General features: G+C 33.2%; 1 protein-coding gene across 3 annotated transcripts; it reads right to left on the bottom strand.

Annotated features, from left to right (window-relative positions):
• Window positions 1–1,760: 1,760 nt before the first annotated feature.
• Window positions 1,761–19,394, bottom strand: LOC130811270 (isoamylase 3, chloroplastic). Of its 3 annotated transcripts, none has more exons than XM_057677497.1 (24): window positions 19,129–19,394; window positions 16,895–16,946; window positions 16,736–16,801; window positions 15,770–15,933; window positions 15,283–15,376; window positions 14,180–14,413; window positions 13,608–13,712; window positions 13,347–13,451; window positions 12,828–12,962; window positions 11,623–11,709; window positions 10,473–10,524; window positions 10,015–10,078; window positions 9,201–9,300; window positions 8,234–8,334; window positions 7,765–7,816; window positions 7,273–7,335; window positions 6,773–6,862; window positions 6,621–6,693; window positions 5,447–5,526; window positions 5,186–5,290; window positions 4,959–5,057; window positions 3,670–3,731; window positions 2,356–2,464; window positions 1,761–2,129 (listed from the first exon to the last, which is right to left on the bottom strand). In XM_057677497.1, exons 1-24 carry the CDS (start codon window positions 19,269–19,271, stop codon window positions 2,019–2,021), a joined length of 2,346 nt encoding a protein of 781 aa, XP_057533480.1. In that variant the 5' UTR covers window positions 19,272–19,394; the 3' UTR covers window positions 1,761–2,018. The 3 variants fall into 3 exon arrangements, with proteins under 3 accessions (XP_057533480.1, XP_057533479.1, XP_057533481.1); XM_057677496.1 differs by having other exon boundaries at window positions 3,670–3,728; window positions 19,129–19,356; XM_057677498.1 differs by having other exon boundaries at window positions 16,736–16,806; window positions 19,129–19,215.
• Between the last annotated feature and the right edge of the window lie 1,966 nt (window positions 19,395–21,360).

Here is a 21,360-nt window from a genome sequence, read left to right as displayed (position 1 = left end):
TATTTATACGTAAGTGAATTCTGTATTGTATGAAAATATTTTACGTTTGAAATTACCCATGTAGAATCGGATCGTTGGATCGTAAGATTGTAGAATCGTGTTATGATCCTACCACCTAAATTCTTGAGCTAAGTAGGATTGCACGATTCTACAGCATTAAGATTCTATCTACGATCCAAATCGATTGCCTATTTATGGATAGTAAGATCGTAGAATCGTAGATCAGAATCGAGATTCTGATAACTATGTATCTACTTATAATATCTATAATGCGCACCGAGTAAGAGTGAAATACTTACAATATCTTAAATGCCTACTTACAATCTTTAATGCCTACCGAGTAACTTACTCTACATTTTTCTTTATGGTTATCCTATGATTTCTAAAACATACAGTCTCTTACAAGAATTTGTGTTTCTTAATATAAAAAGGAGCACTAATTGAAGTACACTTCAAAAGCCAAAGCTCAAAAAATTGTATCTTAGGTAACCTACATCAGTGCACTGCTGGTCTGGATTTGCACATCCTCCCAATTCCCAAAGGTATCAACCTCACAACACTTTCAGTTATTTTCAACCAACTTATAATTACAATATTTAAGAATACAATTTAAACAGTTGAGATTTATTCCAAATGTCTATACAATTATATCCCATCGACAAAATGTGACAACAATAACTAAAAGTGAACAATAACTTACCATAACCTATCATGCAACTACTAGGCTATTATAACATGTCACAATGTTAATCCAAACCCAAAATTACTACAACCCCATATTTTTGACTCAAATTTGATCCGAATATGATATATCCAATTCAAAGTCATTCCAAACCTAAAATAATCCAACTCGAAGTTAACTCAAACTCCAAACACATCGTATTTTCATACTTTTAAGTTTCTTTTTAGTTTCGCACTAATTTAGGAAAGGACAAAAATTGAAACAGAAAAAAAAAAAAAAAAAAAAAACTAAATTGTCTATCTATTTCCAAGGTGCAAAATCAAAGGGACAGAGGAGTTAGATTAACCCAAACAGAGAGAAAAATATTACTTCCTCCAAATAATGCACTATCCATTTACTACTCATAATTTGCAATGAGATTTTGTTTGATTCGTCCCAATGCAAAAACTATTAATATTAATTTTTAATAATTTCTGAATATACATAATTAGAGATATTAAGAATTGAATTAGAAACCGCATGAAAAAACAAATATTGCAAATATTTTAGAACATAGATAAGTATAAAAAAAGATGCAAAATGTTGTTGACCTCTTGTTGTGTATGCATAATAGAAGGAGATCGCAATATCTCCGTGAAATTACCTGTCACCAACGCAAAAGATGCCTCAATATTCAGTTGTTCACATAGCATTCGCTTTGGACCACGACTCACTTTTCTTGGCTTTCCACTAAGAACCTTCCAGACTTGTGATACAAAATGCCAGTCACAATCACAAACTCACAGCTACTTCTATCTCTCCATCATATTCCTCTTCAAAAACTCATTTTTCCAAATTAGTCATTATATAAACATTAATTACAAAGATAAGAATGCGTACATCTTAAACCATTTTCAATTTTAGCGTCATTAACGTCATGGGAAGTCCGCCAAACAAAGGTACGAAAGAAGGTCCTTGCAAAAGAAAAGTCTGCCAAAGAAAACAGAAAACAGAAAACATACGAACACAACACCATCCAGAAAGAAAAAATTAACCAGACTACATGCAGACATAAACGACAAAGACAACACTAAAAAAATAAGTAAAATGATTGTTTCCGGTACTTATAATTGCATTATTGTTTCGTCTCTTTTATTACAATCTTACTAGAGGATTGTACATCATAGTTCGACTTGTTAAACCTTTATAGTAACTGCGTGGTCGTTATCAATGCTAGCCTGCCAGCTTCCTCTAGTACATCAATAGGGCTATTGTGCTTGCACCGTCGATAGGCATGGTACAACTATAGCTCCATTCATGTTTGAAGTTCGCAAGTTTGTATGTTTTAACGCTTTTGTTACTTGGCTTCAAGTAAAATTGACGAATAGGGAGCTACATTGTATGTGCTTTTTACGCCTGGGACACCCTCTGCTACAAAATCGTCAGGAGATTGGAGATTTGTATCCACCTGAATACAACATCTATAAGTACAGCCTCATTTAAATGGTCTAAAACATCTATTCGTGGGACATTATGCTGAAACTTGACATTACTAGAATCATATAAACGGTCCAAAAACGTGGACATAAACGGGATTTCTAATGATAAAAAGATAAAACACGATAAGAATCTACTCGGCCAAATTAGTGCTATGAGCATCCCAAACAAGGAAAGAAAAGGCATAGATGTCTAACCACTCTGAACCAATCCTTATTTTGTGGTGGTGAGGGTATTGCAACTTCAACAAAGTAGTCATGAGCATTGAATGCCAAGTATATATCGTCTCCTTTTTCACCGTGTAATCTGCACAAAATATAACGGAGTAGTGAAAATAACAAACGAAAACCAGTTATGTAACTTGAATTTGTTTCGTTTTGTATTCGGTTTGTCGTGTGCAATGAAAATTCACCTAAAAATACTAAAAATTCTAAATATTTAGTTTGTGTCACGTTGTATACTTGTAGAACTCAAGTTTACGACAGCGTAAAATGCGCACTGGTAAAGTACACAGGACGAAATGACTAGGAAGCATGTCACAATTTTAAGCTTACATAATACAGAAAGTTATCAGCAGACTGCAAATCCCAGATGTCGAATGCACAAGTTAAATTCCATTTGGCCCAGTTGAAAAGGAAATATTCCTGATATTATTGTGAATATATTCCGAAATGTCATGTTTCCATCAGAGTGTAAGATGCATTGGTATATATTTTAGCCTTTCAGGGAATAGGAAACTCTTGATACAGGAGATTCACGCCATTTAACAAAAGTAAGTTGACTCGATATTTCACAAGAAAAGAGATATTGATCAAGATGTAAAACATTCCGCAGACTCAAAAGAAGAGTTGACACTTGGGTATTATTCGAGGCTGAGGTGTGCCACTAAGATTGCAAAAAAGAGATCACTATAAGACGTTGAGTGTAGTTGAGATGGGTATATTAAAATCAATGGAGTGAGCTTACCCTCAAACATAAAATTCAAAAGGAAGACACAAGAAGGGGTCTTGGAGTCACATATATTGATGAAAAAATAAAAAAACACCATTTACTTGTTTTGATCATGTGCAAAGAAGACGGGAAAATGCACCGGTTAGAAAAGTGAAAGATTAAATTTTGATAATACTTAAAAGTGGAAGACGTAGACCTAATATGACTTATATAACAGGAGCGAAGATTGACATAAAGAAGTGAGATGTACACGAACAAGTGACAATAGAAAAGAATGAATGGAGAAACGTATCCCTAGCATGCTGTTGGTCTGAGACATTGGTCTAAGAAGAAAAACAAGGTCATATGACAAAAGGAAAAAGAATGATCTTATGTTATGCGGCAACGCCTCACAGAATCATTAGTTAACCTTCAAATATCAGGTTTCCATGAACAAATAATGCAAAAGAAAAGGGTAGCATACAGCAGAATTGTCATATAATAGCGGATATGGTAAGTTTGAGGTCCATTTTATGGAATAATTCACATCCAAAATTTAAAAGATTGGCGTAGATTCTTACGTGAAAGCCAGGAATTTAGACTCGCTATTGCTCCAATTGTCCTCATGCCATGTGACATCCTTCTGAATATAAATAGAGAGCTTGTAAGTCAAAGCATGGCTTAGAATCATAATATAATCAGCAATATTCAATAGAATAGGGTCCACTAAAACAGCATAGAATCATCAATTACGGATAGTAAGTACAAACATGTTGTTCTACGGCCCCAAGACTGGAAAAACCCACAAGATGATTACAGTTGTATCTCTAGGAGTATTGTACTTCTAAATCACCAAAAAACCATACATTATCAGCCTGTTTGGTAATAGGTACTAAATGGTGGGAATAGGAATGATTTGCAGTGTAAATTTTCAAAATATGTATCATGTTATACCATGGTAATGAAAATTTGATCATAAAAAAGTTTATTTCACAATTTTCTATTACCACATAATACCACGTTTTCAAATGGTAATGCATTGGAATAAATTTTGTAATGAAAATGAAATTGTTGAAGGAGATTAAGCATGACCATTAAACTTGTCAAGAGACATTCTACCAATATTACACTAACTTTCCATTACTATTTTCACCATTTAATACTGATTAGGCGATTACCAAACGGCCGTACATTTACTAACCTAAGAGAACACAGTAGTATCAAAATTGGAACTCATACATACTTCAACACGTGTAATTGCTACAGATTTGGGTATAATGTTCTAAGCATGATTTGATTGAAATCCTAAAGAAATGAATCATCATAAGCATGAATTTTCTAAGCAAAAACAGATTTTTTTGAAAAATGGCAAAGTTCACATCATATAAGTGAAAGTCAGGAGAAAAGAATGATTTTGGAGAAATTTGTTCTTCGTCTTTTAACAATAAGTAGTCTTTTACTTTATTTACAAATTCCAAAATAATGTTGTGGGATGTCATCATACAAGGATCATATAAAACTGGGTTAATGTATATTATATTACTACTTTTTATTTCTAATTATAACAATTACATTAGAAGATATGTTTTCCCTTCTAAATTTTGAGGGGGAGTAATGTAATATTGTTCCTGTTTTTTGATTTCGCATCATAATAAAAGAAATATTTTGTAATTTATAACTATTTGGAATGATACAAATAATGTATAGTTATGTTAAGATTTAAGAATTAAAAAAGATAAGATTTTGAAAATGAAAACCTGTCAAGATTAATAAAATCGGAAAGGAAGAATTGAGACGAAAGCTCTTTTGGTGAAACCAAGCATACAAAACAAAAATTCATGAAGACTAATGTGAAATTGAAGTTGTTTACCTTCTCAAGAAAATTTTCATGTTTAAATATGTCATGCGTTTTGCGGAACTTCACAACTTCCGAGAAAAATCGAAAGTGGTCTTCTTTCTTTGCATCTAACTACATTGTAAACATAAAGTATCATGTCAGCAACACAAGCAGACCAGTAACCAGCTATTACTCGTGTCACTGCCCGGAAGTTTGAACTAAGTCTAAAACATGTGGAGATATAAATGAAGGCTTCACACCTTTGCCCACTGGAAGTTGTTAAGGGCATTATCGTGTCCATAAGTGTTGTTGTTTCCAAACCGGGTATGACCGTATTCATCCCCCATTAGCATCATTGGTGTACCCTGGTACAATTCAAGCCAAATGATTCATGAACATTTTACGACCCGAATAGCAGACACTAAAAATACTCATTAATGAAGCAATTTCCATAAGGAATTGGTTAGAGTGAACACAGCAAATTATAGTTGATAGAAGTATTAGCCGCTTGAACTGTTTACCTGAGAGACCATCAAAGCTAAATGGAAGTTTTTCATTTGTCGTGAACGTAAAGCAATGATATTTGCATCCTCAGTTTCTCCTACGGCAGTCAAGTAAAGAAGCAAATAAATGTTTTATATAAATGAACTTGATAGATCAAATAAAATATAACTAAAAAAAAAAGATTAGGCACTGATAAAGGTAAAGCAGGATATATGCTAAAAATAAAAAATACTTCTTTTATAAATTAGAACAATTTCAGATTAATTCTACAAGCTTTGCTTCATAAACTTGTTATACAACAAGTTATTCTTGGTTGTATTAAGCAGAATTATTGAAGAGTTTTCGATTTTTTTTGACATATCTACTTGTTTTATCTGCTGTTCGGAGTGCAGCAAGAGTAAGAATCTGCGAGTTTAATTGTGAGGGAAGCACAGTTTTGGTCACAGTCGCACCTATATAGTTCTTAAAACATTACCGCTGAATTGTTCTTGAGAAAGCACAAGGTGAGTTACTTGCTAAACTAGCTATATCCCAATATATCCCACCCAACCTGAAAGTTACTTGCTAAGATTAGAGGTGTTCGAAACAGACCCGATGATTCGACATTTATCCGACCTCATAACCAAACCCGATTTGACCCGACTATAAAAACAGATTTATATTGTGTAAAATGCAAAATGGTCACAAGACTCGCCTCTGAACCGATCCGAAACATCTAATCCAAAATCAACCCGATGACCCGAATGAACACCTCTAGCTAAGACGCATGAGATCCTTAAAATGTAAAGATAAATAATGTTTGCCCAACATTCTCCAAAATACATTTAGAAGACTCAGTGGAAGTTAGCCTTTAACTCCAGAATGATGACTTCTATATATTTACCCAGATCACAAGAACATGTTTCTTGTTTCCTAAATAGGTTTACTTTTGTATCACATCAAAGATGTAATGGTGGAAAATTTATTATGGATCCCGGTAAGTAAAAAAAGTATAAACAAAAGACAACACAAGTGCAAGTTCGAATTAAGACGTATTGCCTCTTGATATAGGACTAAAATATTCAGGCTGTAAATTTCTTCCTATAGTGTGGTAAAAGATTCCAACTTTCATATACAATGTCAGAAGTAAAAGCAGGTTTCAAACATAAAAGTTAATGAATTTGACAGGAAATAAGAAAAAAGAAGTCCAACCTTCAAAACCGCAGTTCCAACTATAGTTATCATTGCTTCCATCCCTTCCCCCTTCTCCATTTGCATCATTATGCTACAATATAATTCGGTAAAAAGTCAAAAAAAAGGTACACAAACCCATGAAAACATCATAATAGGTAATCAGATATTACCTTGACATTGTATGAAACGAGATCATACAAAGTAAATCCATCATGAGCAATAACAAAGTTAATGCTATGGTATGGCTTCCGCTTGTTAACCTGAATGAAATGCGTGACAATAGACATCAGAAGAAACTTACCAAATGATGATTAAAACCAAAATACAAAAACATTGCAAAATCATGATGGATTTAAAGATTCAATCAAGTACAGTGGAAATATTGATCCATGGAAGACTTCTCACAGATCATTGATAATCACATACTTCTAACCTATGTTACTCGGACTCTTCATTTTGCTTCACGTACCCGTGTCCGATCCTTGATTCTCGGACATTGGTATGGAACTTAGACATTTCAATTTTAGGCATAAAATTGATTATTTTGACATATTCGACAATTGGACACGTACCGGTATCCAACATTAGTACTCGAGTCCAACTAACATAGCTGCCAACAAAGTTTATGCCTTACAAGTGGTGGTTGAGATAAACAAGTAACAACTCATACTCTGTATAGGTCTGCAGATCCAGATATGCGAGTTGCAAAGCATCCTTTCAAACCGCAGTCACCCTGCAATCACATTCAAAGTATGAGCACAGAATCATACTACTATTAAAGTGTAAAAATAGATTATATGAAATCCTATCAATATCATAATGTAAAAGTAAGGCCGCATTGAATGGCATTGGCTGCGTTGTAAAAGGTTTTTAAAACAAACAAATCGATATTTCCCGCATTGAAAAGGTGTGAAAAAACCACTTTTATCAAGGGATATTTTGATGACTCGACTAATATTTCTATAACCGCAACACTCCCGTAACCACATTATCGTTCCGTTATTGTGATCACCACCATTACCGCATTTTTACACTATAGTCCCTATGCAAAAAAAATTTGACGAGATTTATTTGAAGAAGGCAGGTTGTAATGACAAATGACAATTACGGAAATTTATTGGAAATGTCCTCAAGAAAATTGCAACATTAAGATGTGCCCTACCTTTATAAATCTTCTCACATCATCACGATACTTGCCATTCCATTCTGCCCACCTTCAAAAGAGAAACACCCATAAAAAGAATGAATACATGCAAATAGAAAATACCATTTCAAGTTTAATAGATCAATTCAGAGACTAAGCCAGTAAGCCTTACTATTCAACAATTCATATTGGATAATGACATGAAAATAGATGTCAGTCACTTAATTGAAGCAAAACGATTCCTATTGAAGATGGTAACAGATGAAAACTGGTTTTTTGGGAAGGTACGATGAAGTGCACTACCGAATCTACACCTCACACAGGTCACCTAATCCGGTTTCAGCAGATCTCACCCCAAAGGTAACCCTAGCGAGGTTTTTTTCCCCAAAAATTTTGATTATAAGAGATGAGCCTCACCGCTAGGCCTAGCACGTGCTTGATACAGAGTAAACTAAAAAGTAGCATGAAAAAGAAAGGAGCAGATTACCGGTCCCAATTAGGAAACTTCCCAACAAGGTACAGCCCTCCACAATCCCATGGCTCAGCGATTATCTTACATTTTGACAGAACATCATCTTCTGCAATGGCCTGGCACAAATAATGGAATTTCACGTACAAAACACAGCACAATAAGTAATCAAACACATAACTATATGTATCGTTTAGGCTATGCCTCAATATATTTGAAGAAAAGAGTTTCACAAAAGCATAGGCTTTCACCAATACAATAACCAAATCAGTTCAACTGCAGTCAAATAGCAAAAACGGTATTTTCAAGATCACATATCTGCAAGAAGCAAGCATCCATTATGTAAACCCATTCAAAACGAACATTAAGCTGCGACAACACTGTGCCACTGCCATAGGAAGTTTTGACGGATAAACCAAACTTAAGATACATTTAGTAAGGCAAGCTTAAGCCCCCACTAAAGTTTCCATTCTAATGAAAACCAATTAGAAAAGGAAGCGAGAAACAGTAGCACACTTAAAAAATATCTTCATGCATTATACAGTATAAAAAATCAAGTTTCATACAAATAAAATAAAAAATGCAACAGTCACTTTGTAAGCAAATACCCTATTTTACTTTTGGGGAAAAATTGTCAATAATAAAAAATGCAACAGATATATATATATATATATATATATATATATATATATATATATATATATATATATATATATATATATATATATATATATATATATGTCACATTGTTAGCAAATACCCTAAAAGTAAAATAGGGTATTTTCTTAAAATAAAAAAATATCCATCTTTTATAATTTATACTCCATAAGGGCTCTCGTCAAATCAAGTTTCATAGAAATAAAAAAAAATGCAACAGCGTCTAATCATATACTAATTGTCCCAAACACATACATTGGTGCTAAAAACATGCAATATTGTAAACTTGTGAATTACAATTTTGTGAAGAGTCAGATGCAAGGCTTACCCTCACAAGAGGAGGTGCACTAAGGGGCAAACCATCAGTTCCTCGACATAGCACACTGGCCAGGTCAAAGCGAAAGCCATCTACGTGGTATTCATTGACCCTTCATTCATCAAAAATAATAACCATAAAACTTAATTAAAATTAAAAAAAAAAAGTTGAAAGTCACTTAAAAGAAACCAATGTTATATTATTCGCTAATCCCAGCAAATTATGTACTCAAACAAGCAAACTATGTTCTGGTTTTGGTTTTTTGGCCATGTTGGGCGAATTTGAATTTAAAAAGTGAATTAGATAGTGAATGAGGTAACACTACAAGAAATAGTTTTCGATAGACATAAATACAGCTAGATAGAACACCTCATACGCTTTCACAAACAGACAACATAACTGGTAACTGGAAAAAGGAACACAAATGCTAGGAATAGAAGACAAAGAGAGCAGTAAATCAATTCAAAACATTTAAATAACACTACAAAAAAACTAAAAATCCTATGTGGAGGATGAAGACCTGAGCCCCTGATAGAAGGAGTGGATGTATACGGTCTGGCCCCTATGATATAATAACAAAGAGGCTATTTCCAATTGAACTTTAATGCAATGTGATTGATACTATATACTCCCTCTGTTCTCAATATATGTATCCTCTTTGGGGTATTTGACAGAAGTAGTTTTAAGAGCCAAAAAGTACATTTTTAACTTTTATGTCACTTGTTAAAAAAAAACAGGCACAGTAAAACCAAAGCATCTTTATGCTTCTCTCTTATGTTTAATCATTTACTCAAAATAATTGAAATATATATACATATATAAATACCAGTGTCTCAAGCTGTCAATAATGAGCTCCATGACCACAGGATGATTGCAATTTAATGTGTTTCCTGCAGTAAAACAAGAATCCCTATTTAAAACAATGAAGTACCCGAGGAAAATTTTAGCAGTTAGCACGTCATAGATCATCATTTTTAAGAAGGAATTGTCCAACATCACCAATAGAACTACTACAGTCATAAGTTGAGTAAAAATAGAGATAACTCCTGAGTCCCAACAAATAAACAATATTTCATTACTCCCATTAGGTGTCTCCCACCCACACGGGGAGAGAGCGGAAAATCTAGAAACATGTGCAAAGTCCTTATGTGATGAGCCCATTGATTAGAATATAAATTAACAACCAAGTTCGTCAATCTATGCATGGTAAACAGAAATAAAATCTTCAAGTAGTTCTCATAGCAATACATACATGAAAAACAAATAAAGGCGGAATATAGTTACCACAGCCAGAAAAGTTCATGTACTTGCTATCCTCATCCAGCATGTAATAGACCTGAAGACCCATTACAGACCCAAGAAAAACATAAAAAGATTAGTAGACATGAGCCAAATAAAAATGCTTAGAGCTAATTTTACAAATATGGTTATATTGCAAACATGGTACAAATCGTCCAAGAATTACTAGTTCAATAGATCTAAGATTTCAAACGAACATTAATGTTAATTTTGGGAGCTCGTTAAGTATCTTTCGCACAAAAATTATCTAATTAATTTACTAGACTCGTAATTACTCATTAATTAGTGAAATTTCCAACATCTAACAAGATGAGTAGTTTATCATGAAACTCAAATAGTGTAATCTGGGTAGAGTACAATTATATGCGAGATCTAGCATTCAGTCATGACGTATTAGGCACTTGAATGCATAATTGCATACCCATACTTGACATATAATTGAATCTCCCATAACATAGTTTTGCATTCTTGTAATTGCATGATAAAATTTCAATTGAACACAAACACTTTTTACGTGTAAACGAAAGACAATAATGTGTCTTGTACTCTTGCAAAATGATCTATTTTAGAAGATTTTGAAATTCTAAGTTTACATCACATTTAAATGCACTTATATCCAGCAAAGAGCTTGAATTTAGGAAATTCAAACCCCAACAACACCTATTTTAAAAAAATTAGAACGTAGATGATTCAACACATGGCTTCATGGATTTAGGGCGAGATATGATGGTAATTTTTCCAAAAAACATCTTTTCTCCATTTTCCGTAAACATGCACTCAAAAAGAAAAGAATAGAGAGAACAACAAATGGATTCAAATTTCTAAAAATTGTTTCTAAAGTACTAAAATCCTCACACGTAATAAAGAAAAAATATGAGTAACCTTACTCTCCTCTCTAGGAAGTGAGGACATTCAACCCCCCCCCCTCTAAAATGGCTTTACTCCAATTTTTCCCGAGAATGAAATTGGAAGCAAAGATAAAATCAAATTTAAGATCATTTACATGTAACAAACCTTTCTGGATAGTTCACTAAAGTCTAAAATTTAGGATTATTAATTTTAACACAAAAAATTCAATAATGAGAACTTACGACCATACTCATCTTAAGAGGAAATATAAGAGTACGTAGCTCACCTTATTATCTATACCGCGAAAAGAAGTAGTGTAAGGAAGTTTATCATCACCCTCATTTGTATGATTATATACAACATCCAAGATGACCTGGACCCAAAAAAAAAAAAAAAGAAAACATGTTATTCCAAAAAAACTTCATGAGGTTTTAAAAAACTTAATTACTGCATATTATTCCTATGTTTAGAAGCTACTCCCTTCATCCTACTTCAATAGCCACCTATCTCCATGTGTCCAAAACATTAATTTGTTAGGATTCCCAAAGCTTGATTTTACTTCCAAAAGACATTTTACAAAAATATTTTGTGCAGTACAAGCAATGTATACATCACAAGAAGCTACATCTTAAAGTTGCAAACAAATTGATGACATGGTACCCCATATAATGCTTGTTTATGATTACTATGTGTCGATTCCATATGCTGGGATTAAGGCCTTGGTTGTACTATCCGTTCCTTTTTGTTTGTCCACTTTACCTTTTGCAAGCATTTTTTAGCAAATTTTAAACCTTAATATCTCTAAGTACGCTGCTATGATCTGAGAAACAAAGATGAACAGAAATGGCAGCAGATAAGGAAAATGAAAGTGGTACTAATGGAAAGGGTTGAAGGAAATATACCATAAACTGTTTTAGAGTAACAGGGACTCCTACCAAAATGGTACTTCTCAAAATTACAACCTACTGTACTATTATTTGCTCAACTATATATAGCATTAGATTTTGCATTACCCACTTTCTCATACATTCTAGTACATTCATTCCCCTAGAATATTCTCTAGTTCAGTTATAACCAAATTATCAGTGCTATTGCATATTACTTTGCTAGCTCATCATTTGTCCTTTTGTGTTGCCTCCTTTTGTAGGTGATCAAACATTTCTCCTTGTGGAAAGGTATAGCATACGCATCATAAAAAATTATAAAAAGTATATATTAAAAAACTTTATATCAAGACAAATCTAACAAGATCTCACATGAAATATTTTATCTTCAATATATACTTCAAAAATCTAATTTAAATTTCTCTCTCTTAAAATGGACAAATTTAAAGTGGACAAACAAAAAAGAAAGGAGGGTATGTTTTCCATAATACAAGGCTACAAATATATAATGACACCCATGTTCATGCTTACTCCTCTCCACAAAAAAATGCAGGGAAAAAATCTAGGTCATTTTAATTAGAAGTCAGATCTCTGAAACATAACAGACCTCTATTCCAGCATCATGCAAGGCTTTAACCATTTCCTTGAATTCTCTTGCAGCATTGAGAGGTCCTCCACCACAGCTTGCATAACGACTCATAGGTGCAAAGAAGTTGATAGTTGAATAGCCCCAAGTATTAATCTTCCATTTGACAAACCAAAAATTCTCAGATCATCAGTGTAAATACATTTTCTTGGCAAACAAAGTATTAGGAAAAATATGCTCAAAATCAACAAAAGGAGAAGTTTTTAGGCTATGATACTATCTGTGAGCACATATAAAGCGAAAAAAGGGGAAATTGTCAATAAAGGAAGTGCAACAGATTAAAAGTCACTAATAAATGATTCTATTATCTTTTCACCATGAATTACGAAAGAAATTTGTCGTCATCCATTTTCAACCAGTCACAAAACAGAAGAATTTAATAACTCCATCAGACAATTTGAATGATAGGAACATAGCAATAGCATGAAGATATTATACGAATCTTCTGTAACACGAAACAAAACAAGAATTCTAACATACCATGTGATCTCTGCTGTTGGGGCGCCTTTGGAACTCCATCTCATCAAACTCGAAGACTGGAAGAAATTCCACAGCATTGATTCCAAGCTCCAACAAATGTGGAATCTTTAAAATAAATGGAAATGCTAAATCAATAAGTTTTTAAGACATGAATAAAAAACTATTTACGAAATCCAAAGTAAAGATATAATGCCAGCAAAATTCAGCAAATTAATGATTGCAAAATCAAGTATACTATCCTGCCTCAACCATGATCATTACCTTCTCGATAACACCAAGATAGCTTCCCCGTATATCTGCATCGATCCCACTAGACTCATCAGCAGTAAATGCACGGACATTCATTTCATAAATGACAAGATCTTTCTGCAACATATATCACAGAATAACATCATAAAATCAAAACGAACATATACATGCATCATAATAACAAACAATGAAGGATCGGTATTGTCCCTCAAAATACTGAAACCTTTTATGTGAACAAGGAAAGAAGGAGCTGATAAAACACTTTTTTCACCGAAGAGTAGTCAGGTAAAACCTTTTCAACTAAATCACATGCAAAGCCTATATTTAAGCCTTACAATCTATTAGTTTTCCTAGACATAGTCAATAGACATTGCTACAGAGTTTAGATCACTCTTATCATTACTCCAAAAGAGAGATCCCAGGTTCCCACCCCTGCCCCAAAAAAAACGATGGAAGAAGATGCCTATGCCTCTTGTATCTTCGAAAGCACATCATCTAACTGTCAAAATTTCGACCCTCGAAATCATAGTCCATTAGAACTTAACACCCCGAACCCCTAAAAATTAAGATGGTAGAAGATGTACCTCTGGTATGTTTGGGTTCACATCATCTTCCCAGTCAAAGGTTGGGCTCTCAAAATCATACGTCCCCAAGAACTTGGAGATCTTATTATTTGGATCTCCAAAAAGGCGACGACCTTCGATAAATTTTGCATAAGGATCAATCAGAACAATGCTACTGTCAAATCGATGCCCTTGTCCCCAATCTTTTGGACCATCAATACGGTAACCATAAAGAACATTACTTCGAGGAAGATCCTACGACAAAAAAGAGTACATTTTAGAAAGAATAAAGGGGAAAAAACATTAAGCGTACAACCACAACAACAATTCAAACTTTTTTAAAGAATTGCATCCTTATGCGGACTTGATGCTCATTACACGAATGCAATAAGAAGGTCAAAGTAAGAAGATAAGAAGTCCACTTATTGTAGTTTTTCCTCTTCAAACCACTTGACGATCCAAGGACGCACATTTTCTATTTCTTGCAAAAATCCGCCATTTTAGAGGAAGGCTACCAGGGTATCCCTAAAAGACCATTGCATAAAGAGGTCTTTTGTTCACATTAATACAACAGCCTACAGTATTGCTTAGACAAAACTCATAATCTTATATGCACCTTGATATTAAAATATCTATGGAATAAACTCATGTTAAAAGGAGTAACTATCTTGTATGTACTATGGCATCATGAAATAAGCGGATTTAATCCTTTAAACTCAAAGAATGAAACCACAAGGTATTTAGATTTAACAAGTTCAAATGAACCTTGTTATTATTTCCTTGGAAAGGTCCCATCTTCTCAAACTGAGTAATTATCTAAAGCACAAGATTTATCTTTGCTGATGCAGTAATAACGGAGGAAAGATTAACATAATAACATGGTTAGTGAAACAACATGATGGGTCAATCAGATGATACTCATTACAGTCCAACTACCCATCATATTCACCAGAAGGTGATTTCATATTAATATGTAGCATAGACCTCATCAGGCACAGATATTACAGTCCAACTACCCATCATCAATACATTTAGATTGTACCCAAGACAATCACAAAAAAGATATTCAACCATAGGCAAAGACAGGGCAGCCCAACAGCATAACAGAGGCAATTTGAGGTTACCTCAATACAAATATGCCATACATCTCCTGTCCTGTTCACACTTGGATCTAGCCCTAATTCCACCATATCTTCTTTTCTAGTATCACAATCCCCCCTAAGAAAAAAGTATCATGTTAAGTGATATAAATAAGAGACAGAATAACATGATACATGGATTATCGTAGCTGAGAATCGAACTACAAATTAAACATATGGAATTATAAGATTATAAATTGACAAACTGAAGAATTTGGAAAAAGAAGCTATTGAACCTCCACTTATTTTTTTTTTCCTCGGAGATGCAACACAAAATTTTACAGCCATAGTACCTCGTCCATGAAGTTGCAACTTATACAAGATGCAAACAGTAAAAAATTACTAAATAAGACGAAAACCAGGCTAGTCAAAGTTATGTGTGGAAGATATTCGCATGTCAATCCCAAATCCCAAGAAACACAAACTAGATGCTGCAAGATACTTAAGCTAGTGAAGAGAAATGAATAATCACCAGCCAGTGGGACGAAATAACAGGCACAGAGTCACTGAGGTTGCATGCTGCGAAAAGACTGAAAAATTTATTCCATCCTCAATTTCTGAAACTCCCAAAGGCAATGCCTGGCCAGGAAGGATTTTAAATGCTTCGCTAGTATCTTCCATGCTCAGAGCGTGTTCCTTTTACACAAAAGAAAGAATATTAAATAGGCTGGAAAAGATTAGGCATCCATATTCATGAGCAATTTCAAATCAAAACCACAGATGTATTACAAGAAGACTTCTGCAACATCACAAATTTTGAGAACTCACTGAGAGACATAGAACTTGTCTATTCTCGAATGAAGCAAATTTTTTTAATTCTTTGTTTTCGGCTTGTTATTGAATACTATATCATTATATCATTTGTTCTTATTCATGTGAAGTTTGCTAATGATGATAGCAATCAAGAGTCAATCGGAAACAACCTCTTTGCTATTACAAGAATCAGATTGTATACATCCAAGTCCCCCAAACCCCACCTATGCGGGACCTACTTGGAATTAGGATATTGGCATAAAATGTATTGAAAGACATAGATTCCCGTAATAGGAGATCAATAGTTCTTTATTCGGCCTAAAATATTGTTGTATGCTATACGAGTCAAGCTAACATTTGTCTTAGCTACAACGTTTTTTCTTGTAAGCAAGATGATTGGACATGTTACAAAACTTGAAAAAGATACAGCGTCAAGGTGAATCACAAGAGCTGAAAGGACTAACCACAAAAATCACCAAATGTAAACAAATTGCTTGAAAAAGAGACATACTATATCGGATTCCTGTTCAAATCTACAACAATAACTCAATAAATAAAGATATATTTTTACAGATACAACGATCTATACAATTTTTTATCTATTATAAGGATGAAAGAAAATGTTCCCTTAATTCAGAGAGCTATGACCTCAGATGAAGCATATAATTGATAAAATGAAATATACCTCCAATACATGCACCTCTGTACCACGAGATGCGCTCACAGAAATATGGGTGGTGCAGCTCCTTGTCTAACCTATGCAAAAAAAAATAAGTTGGACCTTAGCGTAAGCTGAAGAAAGAGATTATACTAACACATTTCTTACATCTGAAAAAAGATCTACCTTATAAATTTGCTGGTGTGGGCTTCCTGAACCTTTTGCACTTGATTGCAGCCTGTACATAATTAAATACGTAATTAAGCTTCCTTCGAAATCATTCTGATAGTCCGAAGGATTAGATGATTGTTAATGTTTGGTGACTTGGACTGTGTCACGTTTAAGCCTGAAACATGGGATGAATCAAGTTGAGCGGTTGAAAATGGGTTTCAATCACGTTTTGTAAAGTCTCGACCAAGACTACCCTAAATCTCGGTCGAATTCAAAGTCTCAGCCAACACTAACTTTACCTCGGTCCAGATTATGAAATATCGGGCGGGACTGTTCCAAGCTCGATCGAACTTGTGATCCTGGGAAGGCAATATGTTTTTGATGTTGAGTCTCGGGCGAGACTCATGTTACTCTTGGGCGAATTTCTTGGAGTCTCGGTCAGGACCTCTCTAGTCTTGGTCGAGACTCATAGCAGCTACACGATTTGTTTCGACGGTTACTTTAATTTGTTTCTTAAACCTAATTACTCTTTGTATAAAGGGGTTTAATAAATAAAAACACCTCCAGTTGCTAAGGTTTAGGATTAAGAGAAGAGGATTAATTCTAGATAACCAGAAATTGAGAGTTTTGGTAAGCAGGGCAAAACTTCATGTGGTAATCTGATCTCCTTACATAATGAAAGTTTGTTCTCGATGTCTGGTGGAAGTAGTTATCGCATTGATCGTGAACCACATCAATTGGTGTGTTTTCTTGTTGTTTATTGTTTTTACTGTTTCTTGATTGTTTTTGGGTGTACGCTTCCGCTCTCCGCACAAAAATAACCTTGACTAATAATATTCCACAAAACTTAAAGATATTTTAGATTGAGTGAAAGTCAATATGAGCTTCACAAATCAAACATCATCCAACGTTTTATGCAGAGAAAATTAGGCACTCTTACTTTTGTACAAAGCTTACCACTATCTTTTGAGGGTAATTAATTTTAAGTTATGGACACTAGTAAAGAAGATATAAGAAAACAAAACATACAAGAATCCATAAATTCCCTGAAAATTAAAACCAGATAATCTATACTATCACTAAGATCATCCATGCATCGTCCTGGGCATTCTGAAATTTGAGACGTGACAACAGACGAATTAGATTCGGGTCACTAAATCTTTATTCACTAGTAATCAAACATAATAGAAACATTAACAAACTAAGCAGTGCCATTCAAGGTTATGTTAGGAGTGAATAACTTTCTTCCATTGACAATCCACCACAATCCCATTCCATAAATGCAACATTTCAACTAATATCACCATGAAGTGGAGACAAACTTCAAAAACTATGTTTCATCCTAATACATTCAAGTTTTAAGCAATCTTTAGCATATGAAATCAAGTACAACATTTCATCACCCCAATGTCATTAGGTGACAGGCTCCCACCCTATAAACTCAAATGCATTAAGATTATCCACATTCCACCCTACAAATATTTGCCAATTAAAATAACTATGACAATTTATCTAATATTCTTAATGATCCTAGATGCTCAAATCCCGTGAATCGAGAGAATTCCAAACACAATACTAAAGATGCCTAAAGATCTGCAATACGGCTCTTGGAATATCTATTCAAGGGCAACTCTAATGTGAATACCTTGGCCCAATGCATAGTGCAAAAACAAACAAGACCGCATCACTGTATCGCGACAGTATTGTAGAGGTTTTTAAGATTACCACGAACTGAAATATAGGCCGCAATCCGTATTGGCCGTCTGTTTTGTGACCATTTTGCACTATGCCCCTTTGTGTATCCTATATTCTCCTAAAAATCCCAATACAATATAATTGCGCATGTCATGTGTTCTAGCTAACACATTGTTGTTAATAAATGTGATGATCTTGTTTTTTTCCTTTTTATTTCTAGCATCCATCATATTACCATCTCTAGACTCAAACCATAACCAGCCATCGAAAACCCACTACCTTAGAGACTCTTTTTTTTAGGGTGTCATAAACCCTAAGATTTTATTTCCATCTCCAAGATTTACAATCATCAAATGCCAAAAAAATTATCAAACTTGGGGAATTCAGTAATCCTACTATTACAACAAATTATCCAACTTTATCAAAATCAAAAAATCAATACAACTGAAATCGAAAGATAATCAATTATCAATTAAAAAAATCACAAATTGGTTTCACTACATTAATTCTACTAATGTAGCATAAGAAAAAAAAATTAAAAGAAAAAAACTTACCCCAGAAAAGTTGGTGAGGAGATAGAAATGGGACAGAAAAAAGAAACTGTAGAGACAGAAGGAAGATTAATAGATTGCAGCATTTTGTTTCTTGAAATAATATTAAAACAGCACGGAAGACTAATAGAATGAGTTGCATTCATGGGATTAAGGAATCACAGATTATATTGTTTGATCAATAAATCAGAAATGGAATACACCCTTCCTTTCAAAATCAATTCACTCACTCAGCAGATATTTCTATTTTTATTTTTATGGAAAAAGACTTGCCTTTTTGTTTTTTCTATAGTATTTTAGATTGTTAGTAAGTGATTTTTTTATTTTATGTAATCTCTTCATTTCATTTAATTTGCAACAATTTTTATTTTAATTTGTATTATTTTTTTTAGACTATGACCCAATACTTTTTTTTAATTTCATTTATATATTTTAACTCTCTTTTAATTTCAACCACATAATTTATTCTCTCACTTAATTTATTTCTATTATCTATTTTTTCTTAAAAAAATAATATTCTCTTTACTTTAAATTATAATTATACAGGATAGAGGAGTATATATGGAGTATTTATTTTATTAATAAATTGATGATTATGGCAGGTTTTGGAGTTCGAGACTGACTTAGAATTAGAAGATGGCACGTGAATACTAACCGATTCACAGTGAAACTTTCAAGAAACAGATCAAGTATTGGATTTCGGATCTAACTATCTTAAGCAAAGTACTGACTTTATATATTTGAATTATATTGTATAAATTTAAAGGAATAGGTGAAATATATTGAACCTAAATAATAATAACTTTGCCTATTTTATAACTTTTTTCCCAAATTTGTGAGCTACTCAAGGTGAGAACAAAAAAGAATGTCTTATGAAGACATAAGACAAACGTTTAGATAATATTAAGTGATAAGTTAAATGTAGATGACAATTAAAAAGAAATAGCATAGGATCTTTTCTTAGACATCAAATAGCAACATGAGCTAAAACCCAGGACCCCAACCGCCCAAGTATTTTTTAACCCAATCAGGCTAAGTTTAGCACTATGAAGTTTCACTTTTTCGTTCTTTTTTTGGTACACTTGTTCCGACACTTATACACACTTCACTCATATTTTTTTATGCGAGCTTATGTTTCACTAATCTCTCACACCTCTCGTTTTATGTTGTACATTACTTGTGCACTCACACATATTATTGGTGCACTCATACTTTAATAAGCCAAACAAACTATTTATACTAGTCTTTATGTTGGTTGAGAGATTTGTGAGGAGTTTGTTACAAAACTCCACATTTCACTAGAGTATTATGGAATTATTACTTATTTTTTTAAAAATATTTCTTTCATTGTCTAGACTTTTTAGATTTTTTTTAACATTTTCTTTTTTGCTCTTTTGTATTACGATTTATATCTCTATCTTCATATTAACCTTAGCTTAGTTTAAATTTAAGTCTTGTTTGAATGAAGGGGAATGGAAGGAAAAGAAAGAAAATAATTTAAAGGGATGCTTTTATAGCAAAAAGAAAGGGATATAATTTTTGGATAAAAAATTTGGAGGAATTAAGTCTATCAGTTTGTTAATATGTAAATCTCTCCGTAAAAGAAAAAATTTAGAAGAAAAATAAAATTCTTTTTTTCCCCTCCCCTTCCTTTTTATACAAACAATAAAGTTTCTTTTTTCTCACTTCCCCTCCTTTTTATTTCCCTTCTCATTCCTTTCATTTTTTTATTTTTCTAATTTGCTATCAAAACACATTGTTAGTCTTTAGTTTGGTTTTATTGTCTTAGTTAATAGTTTTAGTTTTCCCTCTCTTAAAACTTTAATGCCAAATTTAGTGTATTTTATGCTTTTGTTGATATTTTCTGGTTTGTAGTTCCATTTGTAGTTTTACATTTTCTAAGCTGTAAAAGTTAGTATTTAGGCTTAATTCTTGCAATTTCCACTTTTCTTTGAGTAGTCAAAGCAAACAAGTTTCTTACACAGAGAAATCTTTCACCCACCATTAGAGTGGCAAAAAACTTCTTTACATTTTCCTTGTAAATTTCCATGTTTTATTTTCTATGTTTATTTCTTGTTAGATTTTGGTATCATTTTAGATTTAAGATGTTATTCATGCTTAGTTTAAGCTTTCTAAGTTGAATTTATTTAATATTATTGTTAATTTTGTTTTGTTAATGTGTGTCTTAATTAGTGCGTAATTAATCATGTTCATTTTTATTTGCTTTTCAATTCA

The sequence above is a fragment of the Amaranthus tricolor genome, chromosome 4, assembly GCF_026212465.1.
Source record: "Amaranthus tricolor cultivar Red isolate AtriRed21 chromosome 4, ASM2621246v1, whole genome shotgun sequence".
NCBI lineage: Eukaryota > Viridiplantae > Streptophyta > Magnoliopsida > Caryophyllales > Amaranthaceae > Amaranthus > Amaranthus tricolor.
Note: the sequence above shows the minus strand (reverse complement) of the source record. Positions and strands in the feature narration are given on the sequence as shown.

What these genes read in the sequence shown, in the direction of transcription:
- LOC130811270 (XM_057677497.1), bottom strand. Translation starts at nt 19,271, where the DNA reads ATGAATGCAACTCATTCTATTAGTCTTCCGTGCTGTTTTAATATTATT. An exon ending in CAGAGGTGCATGTATTGGAG is followed by an intron (nt 15,934 to 16,735) that starts GTATATTTCATT and finishes TTTGTGTAAAAG; the next exon opens with GAACACGCTCTGAGCATGGA. An exon ending in GATCTGCAGACCTATACAGA is followed by an intron (nt 6,863 to 7,272) that starts GTATGAGTTGTT and finishes CATTTCATTCAG; the next exon opens with GTTAACAAGCGGAAGCCATA.